The sequence below is a fragment of the Macaca fascicularis genome, chromosome 17, assembly GCF_037993035.2.
Source record: "Macaca fascicularis isolate 582-1 chromosome 17, T2T-MFA8v1.1".
NCBI classification, from domain to species: Eukaryota; Metazoa; Chordata; class Mammalia; order Primates; family Cercopithecidae; genus Macaca; species Macaca fascicularis.
The window spans coordinates 25,345,094-25,372,072 of record NC_088391.1 but is presented as its reverse complement, the minus strand read 5'-3'; the positions used below and the strand labels follow the sequence as shown (position 1 = coordinate 25,372,072).

The 26,979-nt window shown below is 39.5% G+C and overlaps 1 protein-coding gene across 4 annotated transcripts in view; it reads left to right on the top strand.

Annotated features, from left to right (window-relative positions):
* The window catches only part of LCP1 (lymphocyte cytosolic protein 1), a 56,658-nt gene that overhangs the window by 18,911 nt on the left and 10,768 nt on the right, over nt 1-26,979 (top strand). For all 4 annotated transcript variants that reach the window (XM_065533222.2, XM_005585798.4, XM_045376938.2 and 1 more), the window contains exons 2-13: nt 3,000-3,087; nt 3,691-3,854; nt 4,031-4,160; nt 6,071-6,203; nt 7,758-7,839; nt 9,706-9,871; nt 11,980-12,122; nt 14,613-14,708; nt 16,267-16,462; nt 18,746-18,824; nt 19,563-19,677; nt 20,534-20,667. In XM_065533222.2, the coding sequence (XP_065389294.1) occupies nt 3,024-3,087; nt 3,691-3,854; nt 4,031-4,160; nt 6,071-6,203; nt 7,758-7,839; nt 9,706-9,871; nt 11,980-12,122; nt 14,613-14,708; nt 16,267-16,462; nt 18,746-18,824; nt 19,563-19,677; nt 20,534-20,667 (1,502 nt within the window). In that variant the 5' untranslated portion in view covers nt 3,000-3,023. The remainder of the gene's footprint in view (nt 1-2,999; nt 3,088-3,690; nt 3,855-4,030; nt 4,161-6,070; nt 6,204-7,757; nt 7,840-9,705; nt 9,872-11,979; nt 12,123-14,612; nt 14,709-16,266; nt 16,463-18,745; nt 18,825-19,562; nt 19,678-20,533; nt 20,668-26,979) is intronic.

Here is a 26,979-nt window from a genome sequence, read left to right as displayed (position 1 = left end):
TTGGCAAAGTATATTAATACAAAGTTATATACTAATTCTTTAAAACAGAAGCCTTGATTTCTTAACACAGGAAAGCAAAAGTTTTCTACTAGAATGCCTGGACAAGCTCACTATATTGTAGTTTTAAAAATCTCCCGTGGGGCTATCTATAGTCCATATACTTAATAACTCATTGCTGAGTGAATAAATGGATGGATGGGATGTGTGTCTAACAGGAACATGAAGGCAGAGAACCTGAGTAGACAGCCTGGGAGAGGAGAAAGGACTTGAGGATTAGAGTCTTGGCTGCTTCTCTACCCAGCTGTGTGATTTGAGATCTGTATCTTAACTTCTCTGAGCTTCTGTTTTCTGATCTATACAATGAGAATATATATACCTATGCCATCAGCCTACACTGAAGGACATTGTAAGAAACACAAAACCTATGTTTACCCCATTCCACAAATGGCCTCTTCTTAAAGCCTGTGTGAAGATTTTGCTGTCAGACATCAGATCTGCTGCCCTAAGAAAATTGGTTTGTCTCATAGATAGTGAATTGTATAACCAATGATACTTCCCTTTTTGCCTTAGCTTCTAGAGAACTTGGAGTTAGATTTTCAGCCTACTTGTAGCAAAACACGCAGGGTCTTAGGCATGTATTTTAAGTATTAGACTTCCTCCCAACCATCATCCTATTTCAGTTACATTTTCTTTCTTATCAATGACATCATTTAGTTGGTTTAACTCTTAGGTTTGGATATATCTTTGTAACTTAGCACAAATTATTTTTGGAAAAAGGCATTCTGAAAAAGTAGAAAGAGAAAGGAAGGAAGGAAGGTAGGAAAGAAGGAAGGAAGAAGGAAAGAAGAAAGGAAGAGAGGGAGGGAGAGAAAGAGAAGACAAGAAAACCAGATAGCCAGTGCCTGTCTCTTAGGATTACTGTGATGTGTAAGTGAGATTGTATTTTTAATACAATTAACCCCTCAACAGTTTCTGTTATCCTTTAAAAGATCCAATGTGCCAATACTTTCTTAGATATGTAAGACAAATAATAATAAAATAAAATTGTTATTAATATCAAAAATATATTTTTAATGAATACATTCAAATTTAAATGAATACATATATAATTCTATGATTTTAAAATCATGCTCCCTGGAGTTCCCACAGATGAAGGTGACAAGGAGATAAGATACCAGGGGCAGGGGGACATTTGGGTTTTTTCAACCAAAGACTCTCAGAGTTGTTCATTTTATTTGTTTGCCTACATGTAAGGTTTCTGTCAACAAAGCGTTGCTTGATGAAACAAAAGTTTGAAACCACTGATATATGTATGTGGCAGGATGGTAATTTGGTGGATAATGGATATGGATTTACAAAATTGATTGTAATGCATTTTTGGCCTACAGGTTTCGACGTTAAGACTGTTTTCTGTTGGGTGTGGTTGTTGGTTGCCAGCAAGAACAAATACAGCACTATAGAATAATATGAAAATATAAAAAAGAAATCTATTGAAAACAACATCCTGTCACAAATGTATTTTTTAAAATCGATAACTTCCCTGAACCATCCAAAATATAACTATGCTTAGAAACACCCCAACCCCCACACTCCCACTCAGCGTATCCCCTCTGGGCCAGTAAGTTCAGCGAGCTTCAGTGGGTCTCCGATTTTTTTTGTTTTTCTTTTTTTTGAGACCGCCCAGGCTGGAGTGCAGTGGCCGGGATCTCTGCTCACTGCAAGCTCTGCCTCCCGGGTCCACGCCATTCTCCTGCCTCAGCCTCCCGAGTAGCTGGGACTATAGGCGCCCACCACTATGCCCGGCTAATTTTTTGTATTTTTAGTAGAGACGGGGTTTCACCGTGTTAGCCAGGAAGGTCTTGATCTCCTGACCTCGTGATCCGCCCGCCTCAGCCTCCCAAAGTGCTGGGATTACAGGCGTGAGCCACCGCGCCTGGCCGGGTCTCTGATTTGAAACATGCTCGTGTGGATTAATTAGGGGCATGGAGATTATCATCCATTTTGTTTTATTTTCTTCTCACCCACTAGAGGGCAGCAGTAATGCACAGGAAAAGGGAAATTACTCAAGCGCTGTGTCTCAGCAAGACTGTCGCTTTTCTGAGAACACCTTGAAAGCGCCTCAGATTCCCACAGCTGAATTATAAGAGGGTCAGCTTCCTTTTGTTCATCCCTAAATAATATGGAGAATTTTGATTAACTTCCTTTGAAGTTATAAACTGTATCTGTTTGCTTGGTCAAATACTAATTTTAAATATGAACATGAAGATACCTCTTAAAAAAGACATTTATGTAAAAGTTAAGTGTTTTAGTTGCCTATCGCTGTGTAACTACTCTAAAACGTAGTGATTTCAGACATCACTCGTTTTGTCGTCTCTGTTCTTTTGGCTGACTGAGCACAGCTGGGCGATTCTGCTTAATGTGATGTTGGCTGGGAATGTGGTCATCTAGGAGCTCAAATGGGCCAGAAAGCGCAAAATGGTCCTCTCAGGTTGCTGGCATTGATGCTGGCTGTCAAATGGGATCTCAGCAGGGTTGTTAACCAGAGCACCCAGTTCTCCTTCATTGGTTTCTTTATGTGGCTTGAATGGCTCATGTCATGGCAATTGGGTACCAAGGGGGAGCTTCTTGAGAATAAGCATTCTAAAAAGAAGGAGGCAGAAGTTTCCAGCCTCAGACATCATTTTACCACCCTGTAATGGTCAAAGCAGTTAAAAAACCAGCCCAGATTCTAGGGGAGGGAAATAAGCTCCACCTCTTAATGTGAGGAGCAGTCTGTATAGACTGGGAGGGAAGAAATTGTTGAGAGCCATCCTTGGAGACCACCACATGGAGGATTGAGAAAAAGCGTATTTCTGACTTACATTTTGGAAAGATAGTTCTAAATCATGGGGGATGCAGAAGAATATTTCTTCATGTAATAAATGGGAATTGCTTCTTAATGTGGTATTTTAAAAATTCAGATGCACAAAAGTTATCCCTTACGTTCTTCTTCTCTCCAGATCTGTTACCTAAAGCAATAAAAAATGGCCAGAGGATCAGTGTCCGATGAGGAAATGATGGAGCTCAGAGAAGCTTTTGCCAAAGTTGGTGAGTAGACCTGGTACCCCAAATTGCATCATTCTCTTCTTCACTGAGTAGCTTCAGGGTAGATTCAATGAAATGGGAACATGAACAAAATTACAGAGGTGACAAGAAACCAGTAGTGTTCGTTTAGAGGAGCTGGGAGAACTTATTTTTGAAAGACGTGCTTCAAGAAAATTACTTTCTCTATGAAAACATGGAATTTGGACTCTACTCTTACATAGTTTGTTCCTAGAAATGGTTCCTAAGTCTCATCTTTTATATCTTGTCTTTTTTGCTGTTTCCTTGATTTTAATACCATCACATACTTTTTCTTGCTCTTTAGCACTAAACCTGTGGTTTCCTTAAGAGTTTCTATAAGAGTTCTTTGTGGAAACAGAGGTACCTTATAGATGACTCTTTTACTGTGGATGTTGAAAGTAATGCCAGTGCCCCTATTCAATAGTAACAGGCGTCTTGTGAGATTCTGACTCTTCCATGGGATCATGCCTCAATGCCTGAATGATAGCCTCTCTCATCCCTTCACCTTCCATCTAGTCTTCCCTCACCTCTCTCTCAAAGTTGTTGCCTGAATTGTCCTGCAGCTTCAGTGTATTGTGTACATTACAGATACTGATGGCAATGGATACATCAGCTTCAATGAGTTGAATGACTTGTTCAAGGCTGCTTGCTTGCCTTTGCCTGGGTACAGAGTAAGAGAAATTACAGAAAACCTGATGGCTACAGGTGATCTGGACCAAGATGGAAGGATCAGCTTTGATGAGTTTATCAAGGTGAGTACCATGTAGAATATCAGGAGACACATTTGAAACTCTTGGAACTGGAATTCCATTTTTAAAAATATCCAGAAAGACATTCCTTCCCTCCTTGCTTCAACATTACATATTCTTTCCTTTGTGATTTTCTTGATCACTGCTTGAGTTTCTAAAGATACGTTATATTTTTGCAGATTTTCCATGGCCTAAAAAGCACAGATGTTGCCAAGACCTTTAGAAAAGCAATCAATAAGAAGGAAGGGATTTGTGCGATCGGTGGTACTTCAGAGCAGTCTAGTGTTGGCACCCAACACTCCTATTCAGGTAGGCTTACCTCCTGGGTGGGAGCAGGATTTCAGGATTACAGATTCTAAACTTCATATTCAAACCTAAGGGATGTAAACAAAGACAGAAGCAAACACAACTTTATGGATGACTCCCGATCTTCTTGTGACTAAGTGGGTCAGTTCCAGGTACATAATACGGGAGCAGTCCTAGCTCTGGGTAGGGTCCAATACAAAATGATTTGATCAGCATTTAAACAATCATTAAAGGCTGCCCAAATTCCTTTCTAAATCTTATGGACAAAATTAGCTACTCAAGCTTCTATCTTTAAACTTCATGATAATTTTTAACACCTGCTAAGTGATCAAAAAATTATGTTTTCATTGATTTGGAATAAATGTGTATATTTATTCTGAAGGCTGCCATCCGACAGCCGTAATGGAAACTTCCAACAGGCCAAACAGTATAGTTATTGCAACATTTCCAAAACTGAGTTCTTCAAAACGCTAGTTGATCTTAAAGATAAGCTCATGAGGCCGGGCGCGGTGACTCACACCTGTAATCCCAGCACTTTGGGAGGCCAAGGCGGGTGGATCACCTGAGGTCAGGAGTTGAAGACTAGCCTAGGCAGCACGGTGAAACCCCGCCTTTACTGGGTGCGGTGGCATATGCCTGTAATCCCAGCTACTCGGGAAGCTGAGGCAGGAGAATCGCTTGAGCCTGGGAGGCAGAGGTTGCAGTGAGCCAAGATTGCACCATTGCACTCCGGCCTGGCGACAGAGCAAGACTCTGTCTCAAAAAAAAAAAAAAAAAAGAAAAAAGATAAGTTCATAATTAAATACCATCTATAGTTGCTAAGAGAATGTTTGGCCTTTTGTTTTTAAATACAGGAATTTTCAGAACCTTTGCTGGGGCAAAGGTGCATAAGGCAGAGACACACTACACAGTGTTTCCCGAACTTTTATGACTCAAGATTTCTCTGAGGGACACCACTGTTTTCAAAGACAGTTTGGGAAACACAGTGCTAGGCTATGAAGACATAACTTGAGCTTTTATTAAAACATCCATAAATCACTTTCTAGCAGCTTTACTGATAGGAAAAAAAGAGTACATCCAAATGGTTTTGTTTTATAGCAATTTAATTATAATTGTATCAAGAAACTCAGAAATACAATGAGGATTGTCCACAGTGATCCAGCATTTAAACCAGCAGAGCAAAAAGAGGAATCCTGAGTTTTGTCCTGTAAGAATTAGATCACATTTGTATTTATATGTGCATGTATACATATATATACACACATATAAATAAAATATTTTTTATTATTTATGTATTTATATATAGAAAATAAACATATGTATATATTTGCTTCTAAATATAAATATATATCTGGATTATGCATATATATAGAAATAGAGAGATAGTTTTGGCCGGTGCGGCCTGCAATCCCAGCACTTTGGGAGGCTGAGGTGGGTGGATCACGAGGTCAGGAGATCAAGACTGTCCTGGCTAATACGGTGAAACCCCGTCTCTACTAAAAATACAAAAAATTAGCCGGGCATTGTGGCGGGCACCTGTAGTCCCAGCTACTGAGGAAGCTGAGGTAGGAGAATAGCGTGAACCCGGGAAGTGGAGCTTGCAATGAGCTGAGCTCGCGCCACTGCACTCCAGTATGGGCAACAGTGCGAGACTTCATCTCAAAAAAAAAAGGAATAGAGAGTTTTTAAATCTGTTTGCTTTATGTTTTATGACTTGGAGTAAACATAGACTGAATGCCTATTTCCCAAGTGCTCTGAGATTTTTAAATGTTAATAAATATGAGATGATAAGATAATGGACTGAATAAACTCACATCTTTATGCTGGGAATGAGAATTTAAGATCCACATCATAATTTTGTGTATAATAGAGTTTCACTTTGCAAATGAGCCAGTTTAATCATTTACTTGCAGAGGAAGAAAAGTATGCCTTTGTCAACTGGATAAACAAAGCCCTGGAAAATGATCCTGACTGTCGGCATGTCATCCCGATGAATCCAAACACGAATGATCTCTTTAATGCTGTTGGAGATGGCATTGTCCTTTGGTAAATAATACTTCTTTCTTGGCTGCCAAAGAGTTGCCCATTTTCTAGACCATCAACAATTAATTGTATTTATCCTAGGCCAACGTTGTTTGGTGCTCAGCTGCACCTAGAAGGCTTTTCTACACTTTCACTTGGCCAGGTCCAGGATGGCAAACGAAATTCAAAAACAATTTATAATGAGAAATGTAAAATTGCTACTGCTTGAGTGGAGGGGAGGGATACACATTATAGAGATAAACATGGAAGGTATAGTAACACCAAGCCAAAAGCATTAGATGTCTAATCAATGTATTAGATAATTAAGTGGGGGAAATTTGTAAAGTACTGATTAAATAATGACTATAGAAGGACATTAAAAAGTTTATCTGATGACAAGTTAAAAGTATAAAGGTGGATCAGGCATCAAATAGAAATGTTGACATTATACAAGCTCAGAAGTACATAGATAGTCTTTTATATAATGAGGACAATTTTCCTGGTTATATATTTTTGGAATATATGCTGCTTGCTTCATCTGAGCATGGCTCACCATGAAAGCAGATAGAATTGATAACAGCAGCAGGATGATGGAAGGAGTCCTTAAACTGTGGTCCTTAAGCAAAAAAACCTTTGAGTGGGGCACAGAAATCCACAACTCAAACATTGAGGACACCTGGAAAAGGGGGAATGCATCCTATCCACAGGAGGCCTCTAAATACGGTGCTGGTCAGTGCAGCATGACGTCTTTGAAAATCCCTCTGTAGCTCTTGCTTCAGCAGGTTCTCTGTCTTCACAGGCCATGCTGTAAGTAAGATGACTTGAGGTGCTCAATATGTGGGAGACTCAGGACTTAAAGGAAACAATGGGTGGGCAAGACATTGAACTTTCTCCTCTGCTCTGACCAGAGCAATTCTACTTTTGATATTTTATTTATCAGAGTTTGTCCTGATAATTCATTTTTAAAAGGTTCAATTGCTATTTTTAAAAAATGAAAATTCTAGTTTTTAGGTTGCTATCCAAGGCCCCCCATGGTCTTCCCTCAATCTCCTAGTTTTACCTTCTAAGACCCCTGTGACTCATTGGTAGTCAGCCTAGGGCACTGAGAAGAATATAAAAATGTTATAACATGATTAACTGAAGATATAAAGTTTGGTCTGGTGTCAAATAGAAATGTAGGTATTATATAAGCTCAGAATTTTATAGATAGTCTTTTATATAATGTGGACAATTTTCATGGCTAAGAAAATAAAGTATTTATGGTAGAATTACTTTGGTTATCCACCCAGAATTTCCTAATGTGCTAAGAAAATCAGGATAATTTTGCAGCTGTTTAGGTGAGAGAATGAAGCGGGGTCCTCATTTCCAACCTCAATATATTAATATGGCTTCAGTAGTATTCACCTTTCCCGCAGATAGTTTGAGTCTAGTCAAATGGCATAACTGATTTTATGTCTAAACATCACAGAGTCTGTTGCTGTCTTCTTTGATTATGGTCTTGCTAGAATTTAAATTCAATATTACTGGGCTCTGTTATTCAGAAGACAGCTTTCTTTAATTTAAGTGTTTCTCTTTCAGTAAAATGATCAATCTGTCAGTGCCAGACACAATTGATGAAAGAACAATCAACAAAAAGAAGCTCACCCCTTTCACCATTCAGGTATGTCTTCCCACCATTACCGTAATACAGGATTTGTTTGGCATCAATGAGCATCATAACTGCTGAGTCAGCCTTTTTCAGGGGCTAAGACATCATTTGCAAAACCTGGGCTTTGGGCTGGTGACTAGTCATACTTCAGGGATAAAGGGATACATTTCTGAGAAGCAAGGAAGGGAGACTGGTGGAGTGGTAGCAGCTGGGGCTTTGTATGTTTTGTTTTGGCCACTTAGGAATAAAATTCACTTTGGCTAAAGTTTTAACTCAAGCTTTTCTTAGCAATTTATCTTTGATTTGATGCCAAATAAATAGCATTTCAGCTGAAAACATAAGCCTTTCTAAGAAGCAAGGGGTGAAAAATGGGAAGTACTCTGGCAGCCTTCATAGCAATATTGGCCACAGCCACGAGTATAATAGATATAACTTGCTTTTATTCCATCAATTTGTTGATTAACTGGAATAGTAACCAGCAGTAAGTGTATTTCTGTGTAGTGTTCCAATATTTTAACATTATTGTAATTCTCTTGCTAAGAAACCATATCTAACTTCTTAAATCATCAACAATACATTATCTCCTGTGTGGATTTAAGCAACCTTGTGTACTTTAAAAATGGAAATGAACCAAATTGAGAACAATGATTAAACACGTATGAATGCATTTAATGTTAAATTTACTCATAATCTTGACCATATATAGAAACAGTATTTTTCACTCATCATTTGAGCACTAGAACAAGGACCCACTTTTCTTCCGATACTTATTTTCCTAATTCACTGGTAGCCTTTGCTTTGTTTTTAATTTGTCAATTAAAACAATTTCTATACATCTCTGACACTGATATCTCTTCCTTTTTAAACCCAAGAATAGTACATAGAGAGTCTGGACTGAAAACTTCCTTGACTCTGTCCCGACTATATGTGAGTTACATTACCTGCATTGTTGTTACTCATAAGAACATAGACTCTATGAGTGTGTGTGTGTATACTCGGGTTCCCTCGTTATTACGGATACTCAACAAATCGACCTAGTAAAAACCACTCCATCTTTTCCAGGAATTTTAATTGTATCTATTTTTCATTTTCATTTTCTTTTTTCTTTTTTTTTTTTTTTTTGAGATAGAGTTTCACTCTTGTCGCCCAGGCTGGAGTGCAATGGCGCGATCTCGGCTCACTGCAACTTCTGCCTCCCGGGTTCAAGAGATTCTCCTGCCTCAGCCTCCTGAGTAGCTGGAATTATAGGCACCCGCCACCACACCCAGCTGATTTTTGTATTTTTAGTAGAAATGGGGTTTCACCATGTTGGTCAGACTGGTCTCAAACTACTGACCTTAGTTGATCCACCCGCCTTGACCTCTCAAAGTGCTGGGATTACAGGTATGAGCCACCGTGCCCGGCCTTTTTCATTTTCTTAACACCCAATCTGCAAGTCAAAAACCTCTTCTGCTACTCTCTTTTATGATCTTGATTTACATCAACAATCATCTTGTTCATGATGGCCAGTGACAGGACAATGACTTCCTCAAAGGTGCCCCTTTATTGTTGGCCGGTAGAGATGTTGTGTGTGTCAGCTTCATCGCAGAGCAAGATGGAAAAATATAGGCCTCATTAGTCTCACGCCAACCAGAACGGGCCTTCGAGTTACAGTGCTGGTTTGATTGAATGGACCACTGCAGGAGCTCGGTGTCTGGGTTACTGGATTTTTTCTTCTGGTTATGAGTCATTGTTTTTTTCTCAATGTTAAAATGAGTGAAGACCATGACTCTAAACCTGTGACCTTCACAGAAGGAAAACATTGTTGCTGTTGCCATCAGTATTGTTTGACATCTACAAAGTAATAGAACAAAAACTTGCATACTTTTTCTCCCTCAGGAAAATCTGAACTTGGCTCTGAACTCTGCCTCAGCCATTGGGTGCCATGTGGTCAACATAGGGGCTGAGGACCTGAAGGAGGGGAAGCCTTATCTGGTCCTGGGACTTCTGTGGCAAGTCATCAAGATTGGGTTATTTGCTGACATCGAACTCAGCAGAAATGAAGGTAAGAGCAAGTCCCAAAGGTCATGACACAGCTTTCTAATAACTTATGCGTTGGGGACTGTAGGAGGAAGATGTCAGAAATTCTCAAGTTTTGAAAACTACACGGTTATATTGATTCCGTGGTGTTCATGTAACAGATTCTAGACACACAGACCAGACATTTGTTAATGATAGAGCAAAAGCTTTTTAAGACCACAGACTAACAATAATGCTTGTTTGGAGCATAGGGCTCAGTCTTGAATATTTGGCACTGTAACCTCAAGAGGTTTCTTCAGAGCTCACTTTGCCTTTAGATACTTTGTAACAAATAAGAGGACTTTTAACTTGCATTTTGTGAAGCAAGCAACTCACATTCATATGCTATAGCGATGGTACCAGATTAGGAGGAACTTGGTCTATTTCTTATCAAAACTATAGAGGAAGGTATAGGTCAAAGGGTTCAAGGTTGCAATTATATGGGATGAATAAGTAGAAATCTAAACAGCGTGAGGGCTATAGTTAATAATATTGTGCTGTATACTGGTAATTTGCCAAGAAAGTAGATTTCAGGTACTCTTCCTACAAAAAAAAAAAAAGAAAGGGAAGGGAGGGAGGAAGGGAGGGAGGGAGGGAAGGAAGGAAGGAAGGAATAAACGAAGGAAAGAAGGAAGGAAGGAAGGAAGGAAGGAAGGAAGGAAGGAAGGAAGGAAGGAAGGAAGGAAGGAAGGAAGGAAGGAAACGATATGAGATGTGGGTATGTTAATTTCCTTGACCAACAGTAACCACCTTACTATGTATGTGTCTACCAAGATAAGTATACCAAAACATCACGTTATACACCTTAAATCTATACAGGATAGAATAAAAAATTTTTAAAGACTGTAGAAAATTCCATTTAGGGTTTCAGAGTTCTCAACTAAATATGTAGCTGTCAATCTTATTGTGTCTTCTCTCAGCATCTTATCTGTGTTTAAACAGTGACAGCCCCATGGCTTAGACAGAGGTAGCCAACCTTGGTAAGTATCATACAAAACACAATGTTATCTTTTAGTTTTCAGGTAGGAATCCTACCAATATGAAATCTGTAGCCAAGTTCTAGTCTTTAGTTACACATACTTTTTATTTGCATGTCCAAATCACAATAACCAATGAAGAATCCTAAAATATTATTTAAAAACCAGTGTATTAAAAATAATATAAAGAAGGCGGGGGAGAGGAAATAGGGATCTTAGAACCTCTGAGAAAGAATATTGATCTTCAAATAATGACCTCAGCTAAATTTAAACCTTCTAGCTAAGCAAAAAATATTTACTTGTCTGGGAAAACATAGAGGAGAGTTGATTACATTAGAGAGTTGCTATAATTAGGCAGGTAAGCACTTGAAATATAAAACACCTATGGGAATAGACAAGAGAACATTGTTATTATTACAAAATTGATCTCTTAAAAGCCAAAGTGTTGTAATATTGTGGAATGTGGTTTGACAGACCCAGCAAAACATCCGAGCCATAGCCTTGGTTACTTTTATGGCTCTGCCCAAATGTTCTTAAACATAGCATTGAGATTCACTGTGCCTTGTTTTCTCCATCTGAAAAATGGGGACAATAAATAAGCTCACAATAGCTTACACCTCTTTTAAGGGAATAATAATAAAATATTTAATCCTTGGGAAAGGCTACAAGAACCTTTACCCCAAAGAGGTAACGTTGCTATCTTTAGCTTTTTAGCAGAGCTCAATGAAAGTTACAACCAAGCTAAGCTGGGAGCAGTGGCTCATGCCTGTAATCCCAGCAGTTTGGGAGGCCGAGGTGGGCGGATCATGAGGTCAGGAGATCGAGACCATCCTGGCTAACACAGTGAAACCCTGTCTCTACTAAAAATACAAAAAATTAGCTGGGCGTGGTGGCAGGTGCCTGTAGTCCCAGCTACTCTGCAGGCTGAGGCAGGAGAATGGCGTGAACCTGGGAGGCAGAACTTGCAGTGAGCCGAGATCACACCACTGCACTCCAGCCTGGGCAACAGAGCAAGACTCCATCACAAAAAAAAAAAAAAAAAAGAAAGCTATAACCAAGCCCTCCCTCCCCCAACATCACTGCATTTATTTTTCTTTGTTTTTTTGTGCTTCTTTAGCTCTGATTGCTCTTTTGAGAGAAGGTGAGAGCCTGGAAGATTTGATGAAACTCTCCCCTGAAGAGCTGTTGCTGAGGTGGGCTAATTACCACCTGGAAAATGCAGGCTGCAACAAAATTGGCAACTTCAGTACTGACATCAAGGTAGGAGGAGCGTTGTTTGAACATGACTCTTTGCAGCAGTGAAGGGGAATTCGGGCATTAATAAAGACAAAGATTTGGGGCTTCGTCTCTTCAGAAGCTCCAGGGTTAGTCTGGTGCGGTTTTGGAGGTGCTCACTGTCCTTAAGGGCCCATCTGCTGCTCTAGTCCTGGGCCACACACAGATCTGCCCGGAGTCCTAGTGCAGCGTCTCAATTGGAGTTTCCATATTAGAAAGTAGAGGGACAAAGGTGAGCTAGAGGAAGAGCAAGAGAACAGTCTGCTGTCCAAGTAAAGGGAATATATGTAGGTCTGTAATGTCTCTGGTTTCATAAATGGGAGCAGCAGATGGGAATTCATTTTAAAAAATTAAATGAAGATGACTCTTCTAGTTACACTAATAATAGCAAACATGGTGTCTGCAACATGCCAGGCACTGTTCCAACTGATTTATATGTGTATTCTCTTACTGAATCCTTACAACAACCCCATGAGATAAGGGTTATCATCCTCTCATTTTACAGATAAAGAGACAAAGAGGTCCATAGGGGAAAGGCTGAGGCAGGAATACACTGTGGTTTTCAAGTATATGAAAAGTTCCATGTCAAGGTGAAAGAACACAGCTCTTGGCCATGATGACAGATGGATGAAGATAGAAAGTGGTTAAGGAGTAGAAAGGAGTGGAAAGCGGTCCCTAGAAGGAAAGAGAGGAGATGCTGGGATGCAACACCAGGAAAATACTTCAGTCTCCACTTTCTCAAAAGTTAAATAACTTTTCCCCATAGAGGAAGAGTCAGAGGAAAGTTCACATGACTCAACAGGAGTACACCTAGGCTTGTAATTCTCTGAGTAACAGTTTCCCACTGCCGCACGACGTGCATTCAGTGGCATTTAGAACTCAGGGTGTGTCAGGCACCATGCCAGTCAGAGTCAAGCTTCTAGATGGAAAGCCCCCATTTCTTAGGATCTAAGCTAAATCCGTCTTTCTAACTATGCATCTTTCGTGGGTTATTAACATTTTTCTAGCACCACCAACCAAACTGGGGTTTAACAGGAGCTGGCTATCATGATCTCCCTTGGTGGTCAACAGTTAAGCTCTACAGTTGTAAAACATTTCAGCCAAAATGAGGCTGTCTGATCTCAGCTGTAAATTTACTTAATTTCCTATCATTAAATGGCTGTGTTCTCTAGAACAACCGTTTTGTGCTTTGGGAAGTGTCTGTATGAGATGGGAACTGGCCAGATGAGCACTTACTTATGCAGTGTTGTGCCTGTTCTCTGGCAGCAGCTGCACGGCGACTGACCGCACTGTCATGTGTATGGCTGAGTAGCCAGCAACCTTGGGTGATGTCTTTAAATCATGTAGAATTGGCAAAGGTGAGAACACCCAGGCTAGAGCGAGTGAGAAAGGCTCATAAGAGTCAGGTGAAATGAGGTTACTCTTAGCCAAAATAAAAAGACGTAACCCGGGGTAAGCAGATGGTATTGGTGCCTACCACCTGTATGTGACTGTCACTGACTTCAAAAGAGCTACAGTGAAAGGTCAGAGAAGGGAGGGTAGAAAGAAGAGAGATGAAGATCAGTTTTCCCAGGTGCAACATCAATGGCTCACACTCTGGTTCTCATCTTTCTGATACCAAAAGTGGGGAGCATACCTCTCCTCTGCCCATGCCTTTCCTACCCTAACCAGTTGTAGAAAAAAAAAAAAAAAGCAGCTGATTTTTCAATGTTTAAGAGAAATTGAGATATTATTAAATGATTTAAATAAACTACCTGAAAATCTGTATGCTTTCATTGATTAAAAATAAATTTGTATTTTAAGACTATAATTCTGAGAATTCTTTTTGCCAATAACCATATTTTCAGAATCTAAGAAAACTTGAGAATTTAATACCTGTATCTAATCTGCTATAACTAAATTGAACCATTTTTCTAGCTTCTAGATAAACATGAAATGCACTTATCTTAATATTTCTCCTTTTACATAAAGATTGCTTGTTAATGCTTCAGTCTTCTGTCTTTGACATCTTTGTTTTTCTCTTGCTGATTGTTCATTTAAATGTATTTTTAAACTCTGCTTTAAACTTCTGCTTCCTTTTTCTGTCACTTTTTTTTTAATTAAACCTTAGCTGACTGACTTCTACAGCAATATAAAGGTATATATATATTTTCCTGTATACAATTTAATACATGTAAATAAGTTGTTTTTCTCCCCTAAAGACAACAGAATAATATCCACTTCTTTAGGGTGACTTTTGCACATATCTTGTCTATTTTATTGTTACACTCCTTTTAAAAAGAAAAACAAATGTGATATGTAAAGAGACACATAGAACATTCAAATTAGTGAATGTTTCTAGCTTTGTTAATTAAGTTACATTCTTGAATGATAGCTGAATATGAAATAAAATGTTTACTTTTGGGAAATCATTGTTGTGCTAAGTATGTAATTAGCTGTGCTATTTTGAAATTGGAATTTCTTAATTTCTCACAGGACTCAAAAGCTTATTACCACCTGCTTGAGCAGGTGGCTCCAAAAGGAGATGAAGAAGGCATTCCTGCTGTTGTTATTGACATGTCAGGACTGCGGGTAAGGCCAGGTCCCGGTTGTGTTTGGAGAACATGATGCTGCTTTCACGTTGGCAGTTCCATTGCCCTGTGTGGCCCTGACTCTGGAGTTCCATGACTGGGCATTTCTGCCTAAAGCCCTGTTAAAACTGTAAAACTGGGCAGTTTGGGATAATAATTGATGAAAACTGAATCTGGAAATACAACATTAAAGAAAGAAACCAATAGTAATTAAACGCCATCCAGCATGCTAGGCAATTCTGTGTACGTTCATCTTTTAGTAGACTCTATAACCCCACATGGGTCTGAATGTTATGATGAAACCTCTGTTTTGCCGCCACTTTAGTATTGATCTTGAGAAGTCACTTTGCCTGTTTGTGTGCCTCATTTAATATCATTGGAGTTAAATCCAATGAGTTCATACTGAAGTCAACTGATTCCTAATGAGAAGTAGAGTCAAAGTAAATGAGAAGTGAAGCTCATAGAATGCATAATGTGTAGTGTTATCTAGTAAAGTGTCATTTTTAAAAATTTTTTATTTTTAGACAGTCTCGCTCTGTCACCCAGGCTAGAGTGCAGTGGCAAGATCTTGGCTCACTGCCAGCTCTGCCTCCCGGGTTCACGCCATTCTGCCATTCTCCTGGCTCAGCCGCATGAGTAGCTGAGACTATAGGCGCCTGCCACCATGCCCGGCTAATTTTTTGTATTTTTAGTAGAGACAGGGTTTCACCGTGTTAGCCAGGATGGTCTCGATCTCCTGATCTCGTGATCTGCCCGCCTCGGCCCCCCAAAGTGCTGGGATTACAGACATGAACCACCGAGCCCGGCCTAGTAAAGTGTCATATTGAGAAATAATCCTAATTTAAAGTTTTGTTTTCTGAAAATTGGTGGTTTCATATACTTTAAGGACAGTGGGCCATATTTCAACAAAATTTTAGTGTTTTAAGAGTCACTTACAAATGGCTGGAGGTTCTGTAAAATTATTTGAGCACATTGAGTGGTTCAAAATCTGAAGTCTGCAAAAATAAAATTGACATTATATATTTATCAATAACAATATGTAGGTTAACTGATAAAATTTATTTTGTTTGGGTTGCAAGTATACCAACTCAATGTGGAGACGGTGGTTATGCTAATCACATGCTCTTATTGGCAAGTGTAAATATCTTTTGTGAACTGGTTATGGGAATATATAAATAAAATTTTTTGATAGACAATCTCATGACATCTGTGGAAGAAAAAAATAAAAAGGAATCTTAATGGTTGGAAATAATTAAGATAAACTCAAATGATAAATTTTCGGAATCTACTGCATCTCTTTTGAAACAGGGCAACCAACCATTCCTCTGAAATAGTTTGATAATGGAGATGAGAGACCTTCATTACTTAACCTCTGAGATTCCTTTTACTTGTGCCTTTCTGATTTTGGTGCAGGTGCGTGTAGGTAACAATGTGCTGTTATTAAGTGTTTGCCTGAGACTAATGGTTTCAGTGAGATTCCCATTTCTTTTCACATTATGCAATCTGCTTTGTGCATGGAGAGTCTTGACCCAGCCCTGAGACATCCTTTTGCATTGCAGGAGAAGGATGACATCCAGAGGGCAGAATGCATGTTGCAGCAGGCGGAGAGGCTGGGCTGCCGCCAGTTTGTCACAGCCACAGATGTTGTCCGAGGGAACCCCAAGTTGAACTTGGCTTTTATTGCCAACCTCTTTAACAGATACCCTGCCCTGCACAAACCAGAGAACCAGGACATTGACTGGGGGGCTCTTGAAGGTAACTAACTGCAAACTACTTGCTTAAGATGGGGAAAGGCACTCACAATTCTAATTCAATGGCAATTCAAACTCACTTCCTAAGCAAATATAAACTATTTGCACGTGCAAACAGGCCATTAATTCTCTGGTATGCAACAAAGAGAATAAATAGATTCATCAAGTCAATTTCAGCAAAGCAGGAGTAATTAAATACCATTATATCATGTCCATTATACAAAGACTTCATCCATTATCAGAATTAAATGTTTTAGGAAAGATAATACATTTAATTATTAGATGAAATAAATCTGGAGTTTCAAAAAGATAATTTATGTACTTAATAGACTGTGTTGATTCCTAGAGGCAAGAAACTGCCACCATTCATTATCAAAAAATGATATTTAATGTACGCTGGGATATGCTTACTGAGTTTTGGTTTGTTTTGTTTCTTATGGGAGGTACAGAAGAGAATTTTGAGGCAGAATCCCTAACAGTTGTATTTTTCAGGTTAATGCTCTAAGATTCAACAAAAAGTATATAGCTTTAATTAGATTCTACCAGCTAGAGGTGCCAGAGATGTTTACTTGATTTTTTTTAAAAAGTCATGAACTAGTCCCAATATTGAGACAAAAAGGTCAATTAATATTAAATGAATGTCATGCAAGCAAGGAGATTCAGATCTGAAGTCTGAGTTGATCCTTTTCCACAGCACTTTACTCTCACTAGAAATGCAGCATAATCGTGCTTCCATACTCCTGCATTTGTGTCATTTGCTGAATTATGGTCAGGGGGTTGTGTGCATTTTGTTGACTCCCAAATCTATATATCCAGCCCACTAATCACCCATTTCAACTGCTTCTAGAATATTTCTGTTTGGGTCCTTGGCTACCATTTGAGGTGCAGCATATGCAAAACGGAATTGATTGTTTTCCCTCCCACCCACAACCATTGCCTTTCCAGCCCACCTCCCATCCCATTTGCCCTCTTTTAGAAATGCTCCATTTCCATTAATCATACCGTTTTTTTTTCTTTAGTCACGAAAACTAAAGACCTTGGATCCTACTGTATCTTCCTATCCTTCATCCCTACATCCACTAAATCAGCAAATACTAATAATTCTTCCTTTGGAACATTTTCTCAATTGTTACATTTCTTTTCTGCTCTTCCAAACTCATCACCTCATACGCCAATTATTTTAATGGATCTTGGAGCCTCCATTTATCAAATGCTTGAGTGTATCCCACATGCTAATGTCAAACACTCTGCCCTCTGCTGTGTTTAATTCAAATGCATATCGCCTTTCAGTGATTCTACACACTGCTGCCAGGCACATCCCAGTACTGATTTTATTATATCTCTGCCTTGCTCAAGAATGTATTGTAGTAATTTTACAAAGCCATAATGACTGCCATTGTCTAATATGTCAACTAAAATGTGCTACCTGGTATCCAAAGATTGAAATCCTGTCTCTCCAAAAAAATACAAAAAATTAGCCGGGCGTGGTGGCGGGCGCCTGTAGTCCCAGCTACTTGGGAGGCTGAGGCAGGAGAATGGCGTGAACCCAGGAGGCAGAGCTTGCAGTGAGCCAAGATCGCACCACTGCACTCCAGCCTGGGAGACAGTGAGACTCTGTCTCAAAAAACATAAATAAATAAATAAATAAAATCTCCAATTCTGACTCCTTCTTCCAGATAGGGTTACCTCATTGGACTGCACAATACGGACCCCTGACCAAACCAGTTCCTGATGTTCTTAACAGAGACCTTGCCTGTTGCTCCCTTTGTATGCATATTTATACTGTCTTCTACTCCCACCCCTTGCTATCTCCCGAAATCCTCTACTCTTTCCTTTTTCTGATCCAGATTTTGCTAGTTATCCAAGGGCAAGTTCAAATTCCACCCCCTCCAAATTCAGTCTATACTGTTCTTTTCCCTGTCTCAGCTCAAATAACAGATATATCTATCTCCTAAGTGAGTTCTGTAGCTTGTATGATCTCTGTTTGATGCCTAAAAGTCCTGTTTTTTCCAGCAAGAAGGTAAGCCTTTGAGAGCCAACTGAACAGCTACCCCACACAGGATTCCACACACTACTAATAGATGCTATAGAAATACATGTGGAATTGGAATGGAAAAGAAAAATTAACACTGTATGAGAACCCTCATCCAAATCCAATAGGGTTTATTTTATTTCTTTCTTTCATTCTACTTTCAGTTTTTATTGCATCCTCTTTAGTTAAACTTTGGTCATAAAAAAAGGCATGTTTTCTTCAATCCCAAAAGATAACCCGTCTTCCTTCATCCAGGTGAGACGAGAGAAGAGCGGACATTTAGAAACTGGATGAACTCCCTGGGTGTTAACCCTCGAGTCAATCATTTGTACAGGTAGGAATATTTGGAAACTCATTCTAATGTAAGATAGAGACCTTGAAAGAGCCATAGGATTCCAAATACCACCATGATGTGCATTCTCTTCACAAAATGTGCCTACCTTGATGGAAGGGGAAAAGTGCCAAGTTGAGCTTCAGATGTTGGCTATTCAGCTGAAAAACTCACCTACATACATCAGTCTCACTGTGTGCTCAGTACATAAATCATACCTCAACAAAATGAAACATTTACTCTATGTCATAAGTGATCATACGTCTAATCTGCTCACAAGCAGGCAAAACAACAGATGTTAAGTTTGTGGTGAAGCGTCTCCTACGCCACTTGTTAAAGCCGTCTTCGTTTTGCTTTTTTAACATTTCTTTTACATTTACTTAGTTTTACAATTTTTAAACCTTTAGGTACAGGGGTACATGATGTGCAGGTTTGTTATACAGGTGAATTGCGTGTTGCAGGGGTTTGGTGTACAGATGATTTCATCACCAGAGTGCTCTTTCTTTTCCTGAGGCAGCATATGTTGGATGGAAGGGCACAGCTGGTCACACCTGGGAAGAGTGAGTCCCCCAGTCTCTCTGAGTCGTGGTTTCTTCACTTCTATAGATGGAGCTACGACTACCAGTGTGCGGGGTTGTTGTGAATATTCTCTGAACTAATATGTAAGAAAGCGTCTGGCCCATTGTAGGCCCTGAATAAATGCGGGATATCTGAGAATCCTTTTGTGTTTGTTTTGTTCAGTGACTTATCAGATGCCCTGGTCATCTTCCAGCTCTATGAAAAGATTAAAGTTCCTGTTGACTGGAACAGAGTAAACAAACCGCCATACCCCAAACTGGGAGGCAATATGAAGAAGGTAAACAATGATGGTTCTGATGTTCCAGCAGCCAGGCAAAGTCATAGCCTGCAAGAGCACTCTAAATACTTTATAAGGCAGCCAAACAATGTTTATCCAGAAATTAAATTCTAGTACAGCAATCAGAAACCTGAATAGGTTTATTAAAGTGTGTGCATTATTTCAGTCGATTACGTATTTATAATTCCATGTTGGATGTCTTCAAACATTATCATGCAAAAATTCTAATTAAGATAATTAGAGCAAGCAGAGAGCCACAGGGATTTTTCCCTCAGCAGGATCTTTATTCTAATTTCTAAAGAATTGGAGCTTTGTACTGACAGCTTGACTTGTTCAAATAGTTTGTTGACTGTCAACACAGTGGGAACATTGTTTTGAAACAACAGGGTTGACACAGCCATTTCTCAGCATTTCTTATTGCTGTGGCTGTTAATGATCCATGCGTAGCTGCAGGAATATCTGTTCACATGTCCGTTTGCTATGTGTGCAGAGGATGGAGACTCCAAATTTTCCATGTCAATCTCTGTGTATTCACCTATTTTAGAAATATTACATGTAGGTAACTAAGGATGGCTCTCCATTTATGCAGTGTGATATAGCGGTGAACATATTCATAATAATGAATTCATTTCGGTTTTCCACATTATGAATTTTTTTTATGAAAGTGAGGGGTTTCTAAGGAAAGATGAAAAATTCTTTACTTTTGAATCCTAGAATGGCAGAACCAGTTGAGACTTGAGAAGTCATTCAGTCTGACCATATTTATTTCATTTTTTATCTTTATTTTTATTATTTATCTGGTATTTATCATAATCAAGATGCTGACGTTCAGTCGTTTTCCTTTCTGCTCATTCAGCTTGAGAATTGTAACTATGCGGTAGAATTGGGGAAGAATCAAGCGAAGTTCTCCCTGGTTGGCATCGGTGGACAAGATCTCAATGAAGGAAACCGCACTCTCACATTGGCCTTGATTTGGCAGCTAATGAGAAGGTAGCATAGCTTATGGAAGTGGCTTTTTCTTGAATGCATTATTTACCTGGAAAAATATTAGCACATTTTTAGCAGTATGAGTTAATTCAGTAAAAGTATGTTTGAAGCTAATCTTAATAACCAGAGAAGCACTTTTTACCTTTCTGCTTTTTGTTTCAGTTCTGTCAGTTTTTGTTTCAAGTATCGTGAAACTCTGTGATTAGGTTCATAAACAGTTTAGATTGCTGTTTCATTCTGATTTAATCATCCCTTTGTCCTTATGAAGTAGTCTTCTTTATGCCTACTAATATTCTTTTCTCTGAAATCTATTGTTTCTGACATTAATAGATAATAGCTACTATTGCTTCTACAGGCTTCCTATTGATTAGTGGTTAGCATGGCATATCTTTTTACCATCCTTTTACTTCAACTGATCTGTGTAAATAACAATTACTTTTAAAGGGACTTTTAAAATAAAGGTGAAATTATGCTATATTTATCTACATATTTACTATTTCTAGTGCTCTTCCTACTATTTTATAGATTAAGATTTCCATTTGATATCATTTTCTGTCTACCTAAAATATTTCTAATAGCGCAAGTCTGCTGGTGATGAATGATTTCAGCTTCTGTATGTCTGAAAATGTCTATTTCATTTTCAAAAGATTTTTTTCTCTGAGTGCAGAATTCTAAGTTGATAGGTTTTTCTTTCAGTACTTTAAAGATAGTTTCACTGTCTTCTGGCCCACATTGTTTCCAAGAGGAAATCTATTGTCATTCTTAGCTTTGTTCCCTTGTATGTAGTATTTGTCTTCTGGCTTAAGATTTCTCTCTATTACAGGTTTTAGGTAATTTTATTATGATGTGTGTATATATATATATATATATATTTTTTTTTTTTTTTTTTTTTTTTTTTGAGACAGAGTCTTGCTCTGTCACCCAGGCTGGAGTGCAGTAATGTAATCTCTGCTCACTGCAATCTCCACCTCCTGGGTTCAAGTGATTCTCCTGCCTCAGCCTCCTGAGTAGCTGGGACTACAGGTCCACACTACCATGCCCAGCTAATTTTTGTATTTTTAGTAGAGACGGGGTTTCACCATGTTGGACAGGCTGGTCTCAAACTCCTGACCTAATGATCTGCCCACCTTGGCCTTCCAAAGGGCTGGGATTATAGGCGTGCCACCCCACTGTGCCCAGTCCCATTGTTGTTTCTTATGCTTGAGGTTTGTTAACTTATAGGATCTATGGATTTATACTTTCCATCAAATTTGGAAAACTTAACTCTCATCTCTTCAAATATATCTTCTGTACCCACCAACCCTGGTTCTGAGGGATTCCAAGTGCGTGTATATTTGATCATTCAAAGTTGTCCCTAAGCTCACTGATGCTTTATTTATTTATTTTCTCTATGTTTCATTTTGGATAACTTGTATTGCTATGTTTTCAAGTTCACTAATCTCTTTTGTGTGTGTGTGTGTGTGTGTGTGTGTGTGTGTGTGTCTAATGTTCCATTAACTCCATCCAGTGTACATGTTTTTTAACCTGGATCATCTCCAGTATGGAAATTTTGAGTCATTTTTATATCTCCCATATCTGTCCTTTCCTTTACCTTCTTGAACATATGGAAAATAATTACAGTAACTTATTTTGGGATCTGTTTCTACTAATTTATTTTCATCTTCATTATGAGTCATATTTTTTGGCTTCTTTGGATGCTGCTAATTTTTTAATTATATGTCGGCTATCACGAATTTGACCTTGCTGTGTACTGGATATTTCTGTATTCCTTTAAACATTCTTAAATTTTATCCTGGGATAGACGTAAGTTACTTAAATACAGTTTGGTCCATTTGAGGCTTACTTTTAAACTTAATTAATCTAGAGCTCATTTTGCTTGTTAGTAATGAGAAAATAGTCTTCTGAGTACTTTACTTGATGCTCATGTATTATGAAATTTTTCCACTCCAGCTGGTAGGAACAAATTATCACCAGCCTTGTGTGAGCCCCAAGGATTGCTCTACCAGCTCATTTCTGGTGGGTTTTTCCCCACAGCCTCTAGTAGTTTCTTCACACATGTGCACTGAGTGGTCCTCAGCTGAAGACTGAGGGAAACCCTCTGAAGGCCGCTGAAGCTTTCTTTCTGAATGACTCTCTTCTCTCTATACAGGTCTCACCGCTCTGGTAGTCTTCCCCCTAAATCCTAGGCACCTGGGCTTCCTTCATTTCTCATTCCTGTTTCCTCCACTCAAGAGGATGGCCATGCTCTGTTTGGGTTTTCTCCTCCTCTGCTGCAGCTTGGAAACTTCTTCCGTGCTGGGAAAATCTTAAGGCTCACTTTGTTTTCTTCTTTTCAGGGGCCACTGTCCCGCACTTCCTATTGTCTGATGTCTGAACAACATTGTTTCGTATGTTTTTCCCTGTATTAGAGGTGTTTAAATGTGGTTCCTGTTATTCCATCATGGCCAGAAACGGAAGTTCCTTTCATAGAGAACTTTAGAAACACTTTGGAACTGAATATAAGCTTGACTAATGTGAGAATTATAGGGTGATATTAGTTAAACAAAAATAGAATATAAGAAGATACGCAAACAGAAAATAAATTATAAGAAAAAGAAACAATTTTGGTACAAAATCATAAGCTTGGGAAGACTTTTAGATAGGAATTCTGTAAGTAATAAAATGATTTACTTGTAAATGCTTCAGTCTTTCCCCTTGTACTAATAGCTCTGACAAAGCAGGAATTTTACATCCCCTCATTAGAGCCTATGTTAGTGTGACATAATTCATTTTCCTACCTGGAAGGAAGCCCCAGAAACTGCATGTCACATTACATTCCATCTGGCAAGATAATGGCAAAGGCAAGGTTTGTGGTGTGCCTAGGCACTGCGGCTTTAGTTACAAGCCACTGTCTGCAGATCCTAATAATGGCCGGCTCTGGATGTAATTGTGGCAGTATTTCGAGATAAGGTAGGATAATCGGAAGTGATCATAAAAGATTTCACTCCCTGATTCACATTTACTTTACTGAGTATAGAGCTCCATTACCCATTTCTAAACTGGGGTCTTTTTAATGATGGAGGTGGATGTCATAAGGCTCCCCTATTGCATAAAACTCCAGAGCTGAAGAATCTCCAACTCTATCTTTTAGTTTACGGCATGTATCCAGAACATCATTGAAAACTGCTTAGGGCTGTTCTCACCAGTGTATTTCCAGATGCTCTTTCCAAGCTATCTTTATTATCTTCCACAAGTTTTAAATTTTTAACAGATTAGCAATTCATACTGATTGCTTTAAAACCAAAGCAAAAGTCCTTTTAGTAGCAACAGTTAAACTGACTCATGGGTTTCAATATTAAATAATCTTTAATATATTCTTTTTTGATGATTAAAAAGCTCAGGGCAGCTGGGTGCGGTGGCTCATGCTGTAATCCCAGTACTTTGGGAGGCTGAGGCAGGTGGATCACCTCAGGTCAGGAGTTTGAGACCAGCCTGGCCAACATGGTGAAACCCCATCTCTACTAAAAATGCAAAAGTTAGCCAGTCATGGTGGTGTGTGCCTGTAGTTCCAGCTACTCAGGAGGCTGAGGCAGGAGAATTGCTTGAACCTGGGAGGTGGAGGTTGCAGTGAGCCAAGATCGTGCCACTGCACTCCAACCTAGGTAATGGAGCAAGACTCCATGTCAAAAATAAAAAATAAAAAAACTCAGGCCAGCTCTATGCTGTGTTAAATTTGATAATATCTGAAAAACATCTTGCAATATGATCTTTGGATGTTTTATAAAAATGTGGCTCAAAACCCTATTTAATGGCTGGCACATACACAATAAGGTCTACTCTGCTATTGCTATCTCCACCTGGTTAAAAAGTCATATTTCTTATGAGTGTTTACTACACAAGAATTGTGCATTTAAGAAAGTAGACAGAGAAATATATTACTGTGGAAGGAGAAGAAATGACTGATAATTATATAAATGGCACCAGAAGGGATTTTTTTTCCTTGCATGCCATATATTAAAAGATCTATTAAATTTACAGCCAGTTCTAGCTGGAATGTATTTCATTGAATTGTGCTGATGTGCTAATTTGGTCATTTATCTGGACAATAAATAGCTTGTCATTTTTTCCCATGAGAGCAAATGAGAGATATGTACTTAAACTTCCCTTTCCCCTTCAGTAGCTTGGAAATCATTCTCAGGGTGGACAGTTGGCAAACAGCGTATGCATAAACTTGCAGATAAAACCCTTGAAGCAAGCAGGCTGCCAGCACATGGCAATGATAGCTCTACTCAAACAAATGAACAAAGAATCTGAAGCAGACAAATGGGAAACTCTCCCCAAGTCAAACAGGCTGTGGATGGTGAAGTCAGGATGGGTCCTTCAAAAACAAAACACCACGGTTTGTTCCTCTGTGCCAAACAGTAAATAAATAAAACAAGTGTTGGAAGGCAGGAAAGTAAGCAGGTAATAATCACATCCCTCTGGTGTCTCACATCCAAACCTCATCAATCCTCTTGTTGAAGGAAGAACTGGCTAAAGCTGGAGCTCATAATGCTGTTTCATTTTGACAAAGAGCTTTTCAGCACAGCACATTTTGCAAACACTGGTAATACTGAGATCATGTCTGGAGGGCTCCATTTAACAGCACAGTCATCCCGAAGCAGGTTTGATGATATGCAGTAATTATCTCAAAAGGAAAAATCTAGAAAGACACAGACCAAATTAGTTTTTGTTTTACATTTTGAATTTTTATTTAGATGAGCAATTGCTTAGTGTACTATTGTTATGCCCAGACTGTTTGTTCCCCAAAGAAGACCACCAGAGTCCAGAGTCAAAGCCAAGCGGCAAGGATCTTTACTACAAGTTCGAACTTGGTCCCTCCTTTACACAGTATACAAGAGGGCCCCGAACAATGCGAGCGTTTGCTTTTTATAGCCCGAAAGTTGTAGGGGAACAAAGAAATTCTTTTGGCTCCTGCGCTTTCAGTAACCTTGAACGGCTGTCTCCTTATCGGAGACTTTCCAGGTGGTGTTTGTACTGAGCTCAGGGAGTTTGAGAGATATATGGTGGTGGGATGGGAGGATGGGATGTGTTTGTGCTAGGCTCAGGGAGTTTTGAGCCCGGGGCTGAGGAATGTGCCCAGCTCCTTTCACTATCTAGAATGGAGGCTCCAGCCTAATTTTTTTTTTTTTTTTTTGAGACAGTTTTGCTCTTGTTGCCCAGGTTGGAGTACAATGGTGTGATCTCAGCTCACTGCAACCTCCACCCTCCGGGTTCAAGCAATTTTCCTGCATCCGCCTCCAGAATAGCTGGGATTACAGGCATGTGCCACCACACCTGGCTAATTTTCTTTTTTTTTTTTTTTTTTTTTTTTTTTTTTGAGACGGAGTCTCACGCTGTTGCCCAGGCTGGAGTGCAGTGGCGCGATCTCGGCTCACTGCAAGCTCCGCCTCCCGGGTTCCCGCCATTCTCCTGCCTCAGCCTCCTGAGTAGCTGGGACTACAGGCGCCCGCCACCGCGCCCGGCTAATTTTTTGTATTTTTAGTAGAGACGGGGTTTCACTGTGGTCTCGATCTCCTGACCTTGTGATCCGCCCGCCTCGGCCTCCCAAAGTGCTGGGATTACAGGCTTGAGCCACCGCGCCCGGCCGCTAATTTTCTACTTTTAGTAGAGACAAGGTTTCTCCATGTTGGTCAGGCTGGTCTCAAACTCCCGACCTCAGGTGATCTGCCTGCCTCAGCCTCCCAAAGTGCTCAGATTACAGGCATGAGCCACCATTCCGGGCCCAGCCTAATTCTATTCTTTCTTCCCTTTGTGGTTTTTTTTTTCCTTTTTTTTTTTTTTATCATTGTACTTACAAGTGGGTGTCTGATTCCATTTCAAACCTCTGCATCTCATTTGAGGTGGTAGAAAGACCGCCTTGTGTTCACTGGAACTCTGTGCCACTGTGAGAGGCTGTTCTCAAACCCCAGAATGCAGTAAGTTGCCTCCACAATTTGCCATACGTCTATAAGGTTCCCTGTTCCTTAGTAGCTTTTTACTCTTGCAGATGGACTTTAGTGTAAAGGTGGGCTTCTCCTCTGCACTATTTAGTTCCCAGGCTTAGCAGGTGGGTCAAGAACACCAATGCTGTTTATATGAGCATGTGGACAATGCAGGGCTGCAACTCCTGATGAAGGGAAGTGAGAACTAGGTCCTGGGACAAGAGAAGCTACCAGAAGATTAAACTTAGTTTGTTCCATCAGGTTATATATGGAGAGGACCTAATGAAGCAAGCACTAACCTACCGTTTTTTTATTCAGACATTCATTAGGCAGAAATTCTTAGATGTTACAG